General features: G+C 48.4%; 1 protein-coding gene across 1 annotated transcript in view; it reads left to right on the plus strand.

Moving 5' to 3' along the window:
- The window catches only part of LOC131294315 (uncharacterized), a 50,366-nt gene that overhangs the window by 6,746 nt on the left and 28,853 nt on the right, over window positions 1–14,767 (plus strand). The window contains 6 exon segments of the mRNA XM_058322362.1: window positions 1,235–1,343; window positions 1,431–1,536; window positions 1,868–2,230; window positions 8,707–8,910; window positions 9,067–9,195; window positions 9,724–9,870. Coding sequence (XP_058178345.1) covers window positions 1,235–1,343; window positions 1,431–1,536; window positions 1,868–2,230; window positions 8,707–8,910; window positions 9,067–9,195; window positions 9,724–9,870 — 1,058 coding nt within the window.

A 14,767-nucleotide genomic window follows, 5' to 3' on the forward strand; every position in this document is an offset into this window, starting at 1 on the left:
TTGCTATTCGAGCAAATATGCGGAAACTTTCGAGCAATAACGCGGAACTGGATCATAATACCCTCAATTATTTGCAAACTAAAGCATATTTTCAAGTAAAAATTTTTCGTTCTAGTCACATAGTCAACTATGCGCGATGAATATCGATAAAATTATACATTTGGATGACATATTCAATAGGTACTGTTGAAAATGGTGACCAAAATTTATTAATTGATTAATATCCATCTTTATTTATTAAATAATAAAATGATAAAAGTTATTAATTTGAGCAACAACCATTACTATTGACCCAAGTGCAGCACAAACAAAAAGTTCGGTTCGCCATTTTTCTAACGAGTCTCTTCCGCTCACTCCACTCCAGTCGCAAGGGTTAACAACTTGGTCGGCTAGAGTGTCTCCCGCACGGGTGGAGGATGAAAGGGTGGAGATTATTTTCTCGGGAAGTTTATTAAGACGCTCTCAGCGCACCGCCAGCAATTCCTAATGCCGATAGCTTACGGCTACCTTTATCCGTTTCTATTTTTCCTTTTCCTCGCCCATTCGCCACATGTTTACCTCATTACTCGCTAATGGTTCGTAAACAAAAATATCGGCGTACTTTTCTATCGGAATGCGAGAGCGCGGACGGGAAGGCCCTGGTGGAGGGTTGTACGAAATGTTTGTTGTTGAGGTTTTGTGAAAAAAAAAACGGAAAATTCGTGGTATCAACAACAAGCCTCGGGAGTGTTCGGTTTCCAGAGTGTTGGGATGAATTTACAAAAGGTCATTAGAAATGGTTTATTCAGAGTTGCTGTTCTATTTCATTTCAATCGGTATGAAGTTTGAATATAATTTTCCAAATTAATTAGAATTCTAAATTTTTCGAATTGAAAATAATTTCATTACCAAATCGAACCCTTTTCGTGCAACCCACTTTGCCAAGCTTGACGATTCAGGGAACTTCTTCGATTCGATGGCCATAACGATATTTACATTTGCGTACCTCAGGACAGCGAAATGGCCAAGGGAAAAGAGCAATCGAAACGGTAGTATGTGCGAATTTTAATTGAGTGACTCGCGCCGATGCGACGGAGTGGGAGGGGGTGTTATTTTAAATCGTTTTCGGCCGTACTACGTCCGGCTGCTCGGGACATTCCGGCGGAGGCTGACTATCGTACGTCAACGCACCCGTTAGACGGTTGATTAACTTTCCAATCATTCGTATCCCTTCCCGGCCCTCCGGAATGTCCAGTTTCGGATTTCAGCGAGACCTTGGCGCAGCTCTACGAACAGCACGCCGAGGCGCTGCAAGTGTTGGTTTCGAACTACCGCAAGCGGAACAGCGAGCTCCGGAAGGAGCGGTAAGTTCGGTTTTTGTTTTTTGTTGTTGTTGCCGACCCTGTTTGACTGCATATAATCCACCCTGTATATCGCCGCTTACTTTCCAGGCCCGCCTGTCAGTCGAATCTGTTCGCGGCATGGGAAACGCTGCTCCAGGAAATCGAAGCGGATTCGCAGGCTACGATCGACGTGGCGAGCACGCTCTCCAGGCAGGTGAGTAGCGCGATCCGGCTAGTGGTCGATAAATCATACGCGTCCAGCCTTGTTGGTGGCACCGGACGTGGCTATTGTTTTCGTCGGCATGAGATTAGCTGGCTGGGAACTTAATGAACATGCCATCGGAGTAATCAATCAACCCGGCAACGATGGCGGTCTCCCGTCGGAGTTGGACGCACGTCGGAGATGGATTAATTTAGTCGTCCGTCAGGGTTCATTTCGTGCCCCTTTGGTGCTAGCGTGACTTTTCGCCTCCGGCTTCCCGTTTTTTTTTTTTTCTCCAGTGACTGATGTTAACCGCCTTTCTTTTTCCCCTCCCCCGCTGCAGGTCGCCCGCCCGCTGCTCGAACGTTCCTTCTACCGGAAGGTTCAAAGTAGGAAAGTATTTACACACCGGGAGTCGTTCGATACAATCATTTCCAAGACTGAAGAGAAACTATCCAAGTGCCGAATCGAATACAAACAATGCTACATCGCGCACCGGCAGAGCCCGACCCAGCACACGCTGACGCAGTACATCGACTCGCACAACGCGTACGTGCAGCAGCTGCACGCGACCAACGCGATGCTGGAGGCGTACCACTGCGAGACGCTGCCGCAGCTGATGCAGGAGCTGGAGGAGATCTACAACGACCTGTGCGGCATCGTGACGGAGGCTGTGCTGCAGGGAGCCGAAGCCATCGCCGCCAAGGTGAGTGGCAGGGGGAAGAGGGAAGGGGGTTCTGAAGACTTGATGGAAAAGGAAATTGCGCTTAAATATAACTACCGGTTTTGGGTCCCCGGGTGCAACCGGTGATGGCCAACCGGGCACAGACAAATTGTCAGAACTCATCCCCAGCCCGGAAGGGGATCCGTTCATTATTCGGGTGCTCTCTGGAACTGGAGCGATGAGGATGAGCATACGTCATTAGCTCCAAGTGGCAGAGGCAGCAAAGATGTTTTTTCAAGGGCGATCCGGGGGACGAGCAAGACAGCATCCATTAACAACGGTGCCTGCCTGCCTACCTGCCTGCTTGCCTGTCTGTCTGGCCTGCCTAACAAGAAACTCTCGAGAAACACAATAGGGATGTGCAAAAGAGTGGAACGAGGCTCGTCCGACCGTTGGCTTCAAGGAGCCATGCCGTACCGGTACCGTGTCAGTCTCCATCTCCGGCGCTGTTTCGTTTGTTTGACGACGAACGTGACACCAGAGCGGAAGAAATAATCATCCCGCATCGAGCAATATACGTACCCTACCTTTTACGCCCAGCACCACCTCCGTCGACGCCGCTTCTCGAAGGTGAAGTTCTTCCCTTCGGCCTAAGACTTGCGGGGCAACTGCGACCAACAGTGCGCACGGAAAATGACATCGTCGGGTAAGGAGATTAGAATTCCAAATTGTTCAATCCCCCAAAGTATTACCCGAAGGCTCCGGGTGTGTGTGTGTGTGTGGCCCGTGATTGTATCACGCACTTCCGTACCTGCGGCGGCTCCGGTCAACCCCCGGAAGTTACATCAATTAAGAAGAGTCCTCGTGTAACGAGACACGGGTCCCTTTTTAAATTGAATGATCCTCCCGCAGAGAGCGAGACGATGGCGACCCGGGCTTACGGTGAACGGTCCCGAAATAGAATTGACATCACAAAAACCTGGTGACGCCACATAGACTTCCGTATATCCGGCCCCAAAGTCCTTGAGCCGTGATCCGAGGGCGTCCCGGGTTTTTTTCCCTATGGTGTTCTGTGCCAATCTTTCGAAGAAGGCCTCTTCCAGTGCCCGGAGAAAGCATTGTGGTGTTCTGCATGCGCAACGCACCCGTGTGTGTCCCCTTCGTCCGGGGACCTTTTACTGTTCCTTTCTCGGTACGGAAGGAATAGCGACAACAATAAAAAAACAACAACTTCACCCATTCTAAACGGCCATCCCGTCTAACAGCTTCCGACGAGCAACACGTGGCCGGAAGAAAATGGAATAACTTGAAATCCCCCGGCCAGAGAAGGAACCCAAGAACGAACGTGTCAGCTGGCGCCGATACGACCGATAATGGTTGATAAGACCTAAAGCGATCGGAAAAGAAATACCCCACCACGCGCCTCGCTACCTTCTCCACCAACCCACTGACCCCCCCTCCCAGCGGGAGGCCAGCAGCTACCGAGGCCTGCAAAATCCAATCATGTTTATTTTCGGTTCACCGTTAATCGATTGCGCCAGCGGTGTAAGCCATGAGGGGAAGCCAATCGACCTCCGCACATGTCACACACTGTCTTGGCAGTGTATGTGCCGCGGAAAAGTGTGGCCGTCTTCCGACTGCGGCTAAATGGGACGTGTGATTGTGAATATTTTATCACCTATTGTTGCGTGCCCGTGTTGCGACACATCTTCCCGGGTTGCGAAAGCGAACCTGGAACACTTGTTGATGTGTTCGGTGGCACGCATCAGCCCAAGATAAGCTCATTAATAAAACATAAGCAGTGGCGTACGCGGTACCGTGACGTTAAACTCTACAACACGTCACCGTGCGGGAGAAGGATCACCTGGCCGGCAATCGATTGTACTTGTTTCCGGAAGGAGCGAAGATGGTTGTTGTTTTTCGTTTACCGCAAATAAACCGCAAACGATTGGTGTGAATTTATTCAGGATTTAAAGGATTACAATCTTATTTTAAGAACATAACGTGTTACCAAATTTGCCTAAGCCAATTAAGTCAAGAAAATGTGGAACGAGATGCTTTTAAAAGGACAAATAATGGAGCGTTGTCTGAAAATATTCAAATTTCGTCAAAATGTTGTTATTTTCATATTCTAAAATTTGTCTATTAATATCTAGGGTAAGTGCTCCTATAATGGTGCTAATACCAATAGTGGTTGTAATGGAACAAAAATCCAGCTCTACGACGAAATAAATACAATGGAGATATTTTTTCATCTATGAAATGTTCTTTGATCTTCTGCGAAGTGTTTAAACGATAAACCTTCTCATTCCGTAATAAATTAAGGCCCCAAAATTAACATTTTCCGAACAGGTTGTTCTAATATGCTGGATTTCTGAAGAATGTATCAGGTATGCCATTATTTTCTTAAGGCTATAAATCGCTGCAATATACATTGGTTTTTTAGAGGTCTATGACCAAGACAATGCATTGGCCTAGGAATATGTTGGTCATTTTGTTTTAAATTTGTTTAAAAAAAAAATCACAGTCAAAATATATTCAGTTTTCCAAGTACTTCCACCACTATAGGAACATGATACCACAACTATAAGAATTATACAACCATTATAGGAGCAACCAACTCGGAAGAAATACACGCTTTTTTTCGTCTGTTTTTAATGTTTTACGGCGAAAATAGATGTTTTCCAGAAGAAAAGCCGTGTTTCGGTCATAATTGGTACAGAAATGTTAAATATTGTGTTCTTAACACTTATAAATTACATCATATTGTTAGTTATATTACTAAGTGCACCACTATTGGTACCTTTACCCTATGGTTCCCTCAACGCAAACGGTTAATCAAGAAACTTACTTTAAGTAAATTATTCATATCTCAACAAGTTCTTCTAGCACTAGAAAATGTATCCAACATGACTTTAACAGGATGATATAGAATGGTATTTTGTTCATAACATATTTGTACACTTAACGTTCCATTTGATTCACCTTTGAAACAGTACAAGTTCTCATATTTTGTTGCCTTATCGTTTAATATGTTTAACGTGCGTTTATCTCCTTCTATCTTTTCAACGTGTTTCTCAGTAAACTGTCGAAAGTTCCCGTTCAAAACAATTACGAAAGCAACTCCTGACATTGCAAGATACGGCCCACGCTTCCCGTACGTTCCCTTTGATAAGCACACGCCGTATGAATCAACTCAATTTATATTTACATTTTATTAGCAACTTTCTTGCGATACGAGCGCGGCGCGGAAAGCGTAGTACAACTGCCATAAACTGCCGAAATGCAGACAGACATGCTGCTATCGTTTAAGGGCAATCTTCTCAATGAAAACTCATTAATAAAGCATAACAAATTCTGCCTGTCCTAAATCTCCTTCGCGCGAAGGTCCTTCGAGTCGCGGTAAGGTTCGGGCGAGCCGGCGTCCCGTGAATTTGACGATACCTTTGCGACCCGGGGAAGGCTGCTTGGCGTTATGGATATTGTAATACCTCGGCGGTTTTCCCGGCACCGGCACTCAACCGTCGGTCGTGGCGGGGGCCCTTTGATGTGCCGTGGCCCAAAGCACTGGATTAATCAAATATGCAAAAATCTGCTTTGCTTTACCGCGAGCGTGCACGAAGCGCGTCCTTCCGTCGGTGGTTTGCCTTCCACGTCCACATTGGGCCGCTTGGCTTCCCGGCTCTCTATGTGATTGATCCCCAGGCCAAGCACGGCTGAGGCTAATGGTGGTTATTACATCGGCAAAGTCCATCAATAATGCTGATAAATTGCATAGCGGCAGCGACGACAAACGATGACGGACACGAGGGAGGAGAGGGAGCATGGAGATGATCAACGTTGGACGCAACATTTCCTAAACATTTTCCACCAAAACTGCTGCTCCATCGCCAGCCGTCTTTTAGCTCCCTCCAAGAGGCAATTAAACTCGTACCCGTAGCAATGGGGCGCACACAAAATGCGAACCACCGTTAAAAATGTACTCACGCACGCCATCGAAAATGGGTAACGCGATAATAAAATATTAATTTTCACTCTTTTAACTCCATTTAGCACCGAGTGGGAAGCGAGCGCCCGTTGTAAAAGGATACTTTATTAATCTGGCGGATATGTTTTTTTTAAACGGCACATTTTGCACCACTCGAGGAAAGCACACGCATTCGGTAGCAAACGCCGGATCCGGAAGCGTCTACCACCGCATAACGGGTAACGGGTGTGCTCGCGAAACACCGGAAACAGGCAAGCTACTAATGAGGATTCCATTCGCATTCGTGCTTTTGTTTGGAGGGAATGGCGCGTCGGAGTGGAGGACACATTGAAATACAACCGAACAGACTCGACGGATAACACTTTCCGAGGCCGGCCGTTAATCAATCCGGCACCGGAGCGAGGCATTGGGTTTTTCGCGTCGGTGGAAAGGCCCGCGATTGCGGTGCCCCGAAAGTGCCTCGCCGAAATGACTCCATCAATTTTTCCGTCGCGCTTCGGGCCCTCGCCTCGGCGGGATGAGTGCAGCGAAAAATCCAATTAAATTTCAGCATCAATATTTGTCACCGGGGTGAAAACTTTTGCCCGTCAACGTAGGGTTGTTTCATAGTTGAGCGAAATCCCTCCCTCCCCCTTTCACACGGGTTTCCCTCTTGCAACTCCAAGGCGGAGGCCGCGAAACCGTTGCCGGTGCTTGACGAAACGGGACAAAATCGAGGAAAAATCACCACCGAAAAGTGGGCATTGGGCTCTTCCTAGTGGCTCCGATGGTTCTGCTTCGGCGCGATTCCATTAGCTTGTACACAAGTGTGTCCTTCTCCACACCTTCCTCCTACTCGCCCTCCCGAAAAGGCGATGGTTGATCGACCGGACGATAAAAATGCTCGGAAGTCGTTAAACTTACTGATAAAGTTCCCGCCAATTACAGGGTAACCGGTAACACACTCAGCCTGCATGCGTGTGTGTCTGTGTGTGTGTGTGTGTGTGTATGTTTATGTGTGTGTTGATTTGGTAGCTGCTTGCCATGTTTTGCAGCATTTGGCAACATCAACTGTGCCGTTTAAAATGCTGCTGAAAGTATAACACTCCGTAATGGAGCGTGTCAAGCGAAATCTGGCACATAAAAGCGTGATGCTTTGACGATTTTTGAAGCTAGGGACCGTTTTTTCCCCTTCGTAACACCCAACGCCCAGGACCAACGCTCATGGTTCTTTAATTGATTATGCTGTCGACGCGAATGATCCCCCGTCCCAAAAATCCTGTGAAGTGACGTTTTATTTGGATCCAAAGTGGATGAAAAATCAGCGAGAGGGCAAACTTCAAAATCCCTTTTCAGCGTAGTTTGTTTGGCATACATCTCATCAATCATTCCTTTTTTCGCGTGAAAGACATTTTAATTCCAAGTTAGTTTGCATTTGTTACTTTCAAAAGATTAGATAATTACGTTTACACTACAAAAACAACGTACGTCATTTTTTTATAACGCTCAATAATAACGCATCCATTTATTCTAAAGTTAACCTTAGTTTGAATGACATTGTTTGACCACATCGTTTGACTTCTTCATTTGCAATAAAACTTCGTAATAAACTCGCCGATCTATATGCTATAAGTATATAATATGCTGTATCGAAGCAACAGATCCATGATCAAGGATTCAAGCTATTGCTCATTCTGTTGGAACCAATTTCCTGGTCCGTTTCTGTATGAAATATTTAACTTTTCTTCACCAGCTACCTGTTGCTTCACCGATTCTCATGTTATACAAACGTTTTAAAGCATTTAACTCCATATCTTTTGCTCTCTAATTTCCTCCAGGAAAGCTTGATCACAAGAGCTAAATCAACCAATAACTCCTTTCCATGTGTTTGTAGTTTGTACAATCAGAACCAAAACTGAAGTATCGGTCGGAGGTTTTATGTGTTCGTTATCCAGATTCGCATCACAATCGAAGTTTATTCATTCTTTATTTAAATGATAACTGCTTGCAAGGCGACTGCCCTCAACAGATTGAATTAATTTATTTTCCTCATAACTTGTTTTTAATTTACTGCATTGCATCGCAACGAAAAATATATTCCGCCCCATTGGATAACCGAACATAATAATCTCAATCTATTCAATTATGCTTCAAACTTGGATCATCCATCAAGCGTGTCACCTTCTTGGAACTGAAAGCTGCGCAACTTAGCGCCACCCGGTGACGAAAGATCATGTTTGATTGTATACATTCCGCAAGTACCTGAGCTGCGGGTTTTCGCCCGTGCTAATTGAAAATTGTCGGGTGTTGGGTAACGACAACACTTGAGCGCCAAAACAAACCGTCTCGAAAGCCACCGTGAAATTCTATCTCCTGGCTCCGGTGGCACCAGCCTTTGTTTAAAAAGTTGCAAAAGAAGAAATGGAATTTCTCGCACCGCGAAGATGGTTTCGGTCGCTAACGAGCGGACGACGGTGGTGTCAACTGGATCCCCCCATCCCCATAGCGGAGCATTATTTCCACTGACGCGCAATTTTGTGCAATTTTCCAGGCAGCCGAACAGGCGAAGCGCTACGACGGGCTGGCCGTGCAGTGCAAGAACGTGTCCCCGGCGCTGGATCTCGGCTACTTCGTCCGCACGCTGCCCCTGCCCCCGAACGTGCAGCGGATTCCCAGGAAGGCGTTCGCACCCCCGCAACCGGCCAACGCACCCACCAACGAGCCGGGCGCCGAAGACCTACCGGACTACGGCATGGTGAGTAGAAACCCTCCGCCCGAGAGACGTCCAGAAGTCACCCCGGATGCGACCGGTTTTAATTGGAATTGGAAACCGAATTCCCACAATTACGTCCGACACGGGGTCCATCTTGAGCGAGCATTTTCATTCCATCTCTCTCTCTCTCCCGGACAGGATCCGATGGTACCGGTGTTCAAGGATGAGCTCGTCGTTGACCGGGGCGCAACCATCCAAGTGCGCCCCTCGCTCGAAGCGCTCCGGCGGGAGTCGCAGGAATTAGAAATTCAAATCAAACAACTGCAGGTTGGTAGACGAAGACGGACCGGGGCTGTTGAAAAGTTTGCCTTGCATGCGCTGCCAGATGCGCTACAGATTGTTTTAAACAACAAAAAAATCCGCCATGTTTGAATTGCGTTTAATTGTGTTTGTCCGACGCGGCCGGGCCCCCCGGTCCCCGCGTTTGTTACCTGTGCAGTGTTTTTTACGTAATGGCCATTGCGATGCGTTCATCCGTTGTTGTTCTAAAGTGTTTCTTTTCCAACTCGCCTGTTCGGTTTCTCGTTTCGCTTTATTAATTCTAGTTTCTACGCTGTTTGGTTTGTGTTTCCCTAACCAAATCCCGTTTCAATTTGTATGCGTTTGGTACGCGTGGTTTGCGTTGGTGTTGCATTTGTTGCCAGTGTTCCACCGGTTAGTGCTACTCCACTTGCCACGCGTGCCGGACTGTGTTTTCGTGTGTAGCCATAGGTACGCCGTACGTCGGTTTCATTTATGGTCGTTTTTTTTCTTTTCTCTTCTTCTGTTACCGATTGTTGCATCCCGTTTCTGTAGGATTCTGTAGACGCTTTAGTTCGCACACAGATCAGAGGCATCGAGGGCCAGCTGTACAATAAGGCCAACGAGATCCAGGAGGATATCTCGATGAAGAAGTTCGACGTTCGGGCCAAGCAGATCCATCTCGCTGCGGTCCGCGCTCAGGTGAGGCGACTTTCTTTCCGTTACCATTTTGCTATAGCAGATTGTTTTTCATTCTTCTTGGTTCGTTCTCCATTCACATTGTGTACTTTTACATTGTGCTACCTTTGTTGTGCATCGCTCGGGCCCCTGGGTGTTGGGTTCTGCTTTGCCGCATTGTGTCCGTTGTAGGGAGTTCTGTAGTTTTGTTCAGTTTTGTGCGAACGAACGAATCCGTGCGCGTTCCGGTTTTACCAACTGGCTCCTGCTATGTGCTCAGTTTAAATCTCTAATATAAAAACCATCAGCGGTGAAAAAAAGTCTGAAAGAGGATTGCAATAAATGTAAGCTACTCACACAGCTTTGAAGAAAGCTCTACGGATCGAAAGCGCTCCAAGCAAACCCTTGCATTTTGACACGATCAAAAGCTTCGGGTATAAGAGGGCGAGTAAAAGCTCACAGGCAATGATGTCCTGTGAAATGTTTCACTCCGATAAAATGCCACCCAAAACAAAACCCTCGGTGTATACAGCCAAAGCATGAGCATCCACCGCAAGCTTTCTTTTCAAACCCCCAAAAATTTAACCCTCGGTAAGATAATTTGAATTTTTTACGATTTAGCAACCGACTTAACTTATATGTAATATGGGAATCATGGCTAATGGGATTTAAAATACAATTCTTGATGTCTGCTAATCGATCAATCAATTATATTTTAGTAGTGTTATGTGGATTTTCTTTCAAGTTTCATTACAAATATGTTTTCTTAACCCATTTACCACTCGAACATATGTTAGACGTTTCTAATGAATTTTCAACAGATTTCATACGTACATTCTACAAACGTTCAAAAATATTATTAATTCTTTTACAAAACAAACAAATCTTATTTTCTCTGAACTTCTGTTAAACTAAGATGTTTGTGAGTTATCGGCCCGTGCAAAACTGTTTGCATCCTTCGAAAACACAAAACACCAGGCGCCTCCATCATATTGCGAGCACAAAGCACCAGGCGCCTCCACCACAAGATAGCAAGAAGTACCAGGCGTCTCCATAGGCAAAAGTTCCCAATTTTAGTCAATGGGCCGGCCTACGAAACGGTCCCGGAAAAGTGTTATTTGGCACATCCACTTTGGCCACCTATTATAGGTAATGGGCTTTTTGTTGGCTGGCTGTTGCTGGCGCACAAAATCGTCCATTCCCGGTGGCGCCTCATTGTGTGCCCCATGTGTACCCATCGTGTGGGATGCCGCTTTCGCGCCCAAGAATGGGGGACCGAATTTTCCAACCCGCGTTCGCAGCCACTTCTTCGCGATTACATTTTGCCAACAATTTTTGCCACCGTTCGGGAAAAAGGTGGAGGAACCATTCTTCGGTTGCTATTAGTAAATTGGCGAAAAATTGATTTCTTCCGGGTTGAGCGTGCATGGTGAGGGAGGGGGGGGGAAGTTGGGCTCTTTTTTTCGTGGCCTGGCTGGCTCGTATCGGTCGATCGAACCTGCTCCTCCAGTAGGATGTTGGTTGCTGCTGCTGCTGCTCCTGCTGATGTTGCGGTTTCGGTTCGGTTGATTGGATCGGCAAGCGCGTTCGTGTCCGTTACTTGCTTATCAATATTGCACAACCAACCGTGCGGGGTTGTTTCATTCAGAAAACCGTATCCTTCCACACAGCCGAATGCACCCGTACAAGCACATACACACACACGCACGAGAGTACATATCTCAGCGAGGAATGCCGTTCATCGGAGAAGCTTCTCCGGTCGGAAAGCACGCCGCCACCACCGATGCTTGCAGTGCGCATGTGCCCTGCCTCATGCCGAAAAGCACACACCACCATCATCGATGCAAGCAGGCCGCCTTTCAGAGGGCGCCCGAGTTGACGGCGGTTCCGATTCGGCCAGTTCCGAGCGACCCGCCGAGTAAGAGCTGTTGGTGGCTGCTGCTGCTGGTGCTAGCCCTACCTCCAATGTGCCAATGCTGGCGCTATTGGTGATGTCCGTCATCTGTTCCGAGGGCTGCTAGCTCGCATTTGCAACCAGGTCGCGCACCAGACGACACGCGAGCCCAAACCGCGGTTGCCCCAGGGAGGACGACGGCAAGTGTTTTGCTCCAGGAGCGGCAGGAGTGCGCGGTCGGTGTGAGTGTTTTCCTCACCGTGTGTTGACGTTGCGCCCCCGCGCTCGTTGTGTTACCAGGAACAAAGAACGAACACTGCAACGCACAGCGTGAAATGAAAGCACGAAAGGTGTTCGAAAACACGGGAAAGCTTCGCTGCATAGTTTAAAGTTGCCCCTCGTTGGGACTCCTCCCTTCAAAAACCCTCACTTGCCAGCTGCACGTCCATGTGTGTGTGTGTATGTGACGAGGCTCGAGGCTAGTTGACAGTTGTTAGCGAGCAGTTTCATTTTTTGTTTTCTCGCAACCCACAGTGAAGTGGCCTTTCGCTAGTTGCCGAAAGCAACTGGGTTTGGTGGCGGGTGTTACTAGGCACCCTCGGCATCGTGCGTGTCTGTGTGTGTGTGTGTGTGTATTTCGCACCTTCCTACCCCCTCTCTCTCTCAGTCTTCCTCTTCCTCTCCCGGTTCATTCCGTTGCTAAGGAGGTACTTTTTGCGACCGAACACCCTCATCTCTAGACGAGTGAGCGCACGACAAGCGACGCGTGGCCGTGAGGGAGGGGAGGGTAGGAGGAGTGGCGACGGCGGGAATGATTTTTCACGCCTGATAACAAACAAACGAACCATCGGCAGTCGCCTGGCAAGGCGATAACAGCCCGTCCCGTCCCGTCCCGCTCCGCTTCCGCTTCCTCGCGCATCTGTCAAACGTTCGGGGCCGGAGCTGTCAGTTTGGCGCGAGCGGTCGCGACCGTCGTTCGGCGCGTGGTGTCGGATTCAGCGTCGGGAAAGTGCCGTCGGGCACGAGCGCAAAACACCCGAGCGTCAGCGACGGAAGTAGTGCGACCAGCGTTGCCAGCGAACAGAGCTGCACATTCCCTGACTGACCAAACAGGGGCTACCATTCCAGCGCAGAGGTTCGAACCGGTCGCGCTCCGTCGATCAGCAGGCACCAGGCACCACTCTGCTACTTTGAGGTACTCTAAACAACTCCAAACCGGAGCCTCAAACAATACCAGTGCAACGAACCTTCCACGGCGGAAAGCGTTACGGAGCGTTACATTGTGATATATTGTGGCCACGCAGTGCAAGTGTGGCCCGAACTGGGTGTATTTGTGTGTGTGTGTGTTAGTGCAGTTTTGGGAGCATCCCCTCCCACAGCTTGCACCGAAAGGGCTGAATTTGATTGCAGAATGTTGTTTCATTTTTCTCTTCGCAATATGCAGCATCGACACGGATGAGACACCGAGTGGCCAAAGGCGCCTCTCCCTTTCACACTCAGAAGACTAAACCCATTATACACCGACGAACGCACAAGTTACTGTTAAATATTTAGTGCTTAAAACAAATTGCTCCGTGGACCGGTTGGTCCGCGGCGTACGGTTATATTTGCTTGCTCTTTGCTAGGCGTATTATAGAGATATCCCAACTGTTAAAAACAGCAACCGTCGTAGGCTGTTATTCTCCAAACCAGATTCAACGATCCAGCGGATGATGCGTTTTGGGAAGCAGGAAAAACGAAGCAGTAGTATTTTAAAGCACAACAACCAAAATTAAACATTGTGATAGCAAAGCGTCAAACGTGCACAAAACCCCCACCCCAAAACCGAACCTCCTCCCGAGCAACGAGGCAAGCCAGCTTTCCCGCTACAGTAACTATGGAAACGCTTGCTTCCGGCCGGAAAAGCAGCGCAGGCGGCCACGTAAAATGGTCACAGTGATACGGCGGCACATTTAAAACAGAGACAGACACACACGCACATCAGCGAGGCTAACTGCGGCCGGCGCGATCCTGTGGTGATTTATCAACGTGATCGATAGCTCTGCGTGCGAGTCCTTTGTCCGACCGTGCCTATGAACATGTGAATAAGTGAGTGCTTGTGTGACGGGTGTGTACGAGTGTGTGTGCTCGAGTGTGAACGTTTGTGGGCATTGTCCAGTGCTGTTAGCAGTGTATCGTCGTTATTGTTGTCGTCAGCGCCGTTGCGTAGTCGTCGTCGATGAGAGTCCCCGCCCCCCGCCCGAGGCTTTCGGCGTCGAACCGCACCGTGGTCGGAAAAACAGCAAGTACCCAGGCGAGGACGGCCAGCTCCAGGACCGGCCCGAAGCCGCGACCGGCCGCAGAGGTAAAGCAAGCCAGACAGGGGGTGAGCGAGCGCAGGGGAGAGCGTTCGGACGGCGGGCCGAAAACGGACCCGTGTGGGCAGAAGGCAAAGTAAACCCACACAGCACAGCACAGGAAATAAAAATATCAGGCAAGGGCGAAGCGACGTAAGCGCGTGAGTGTAATGAAACATCATCAATTTTCCTCCCCGCGCCCTTGCCGGCCGCCACGCGGTGGCCAACGTCGGTCGGGCGGGCTCCTCCGGTAGAGGATCCGCGGTCAACATTTTCCCTCGATTATTTATATCCAATTTTCCCGCTACACCCCACCCTCCCCCTTTTTCGCTCCCGACGGGCCGCACACACGGTATACAAATAGTGCGTGTGTGTGTGTGTGAGTCTTATTCCGATCGGAACCAAAGAGCACCCGAAAAAAAGAAAACAAACCGAAAAGTAAAAACACAACAAGCATCCTTCCTTAAGGCGAAGGATAAATAGTAAAACGTGGTTACGATAGCGGACAGGACACAGGAGAAGAAGGAGAGGAGGCAAACGGTGACAGCAAACGAGCGGGGAATCCCCTTTCCCAGCGGCGTGTGTGTGTGTCTTTGTGCGAGGGTTTGTGAGGGTGTAGCACACTTTACGGTTTTGGGCTTCGAGGAGAGGAGAGTAATTTTTTGGAAGCAGGTGATACACTTTCTTGATC

The sequence above is a fragment of the Anopheles ziemanni genome, chromosome 2, assembly GCF_943734765.1.
Source record: "Anopheles ziemanni chromosome 2, idAnoZiCoDA_A2_x.2, whole genome shotgun sequence".
Classification (NCBI taxonomy): Eukaryota; Metazoa; Arthropoda; class Insecta; order Diptera; family Culicidae; genus Anopheles; species Anopheles ziemanni.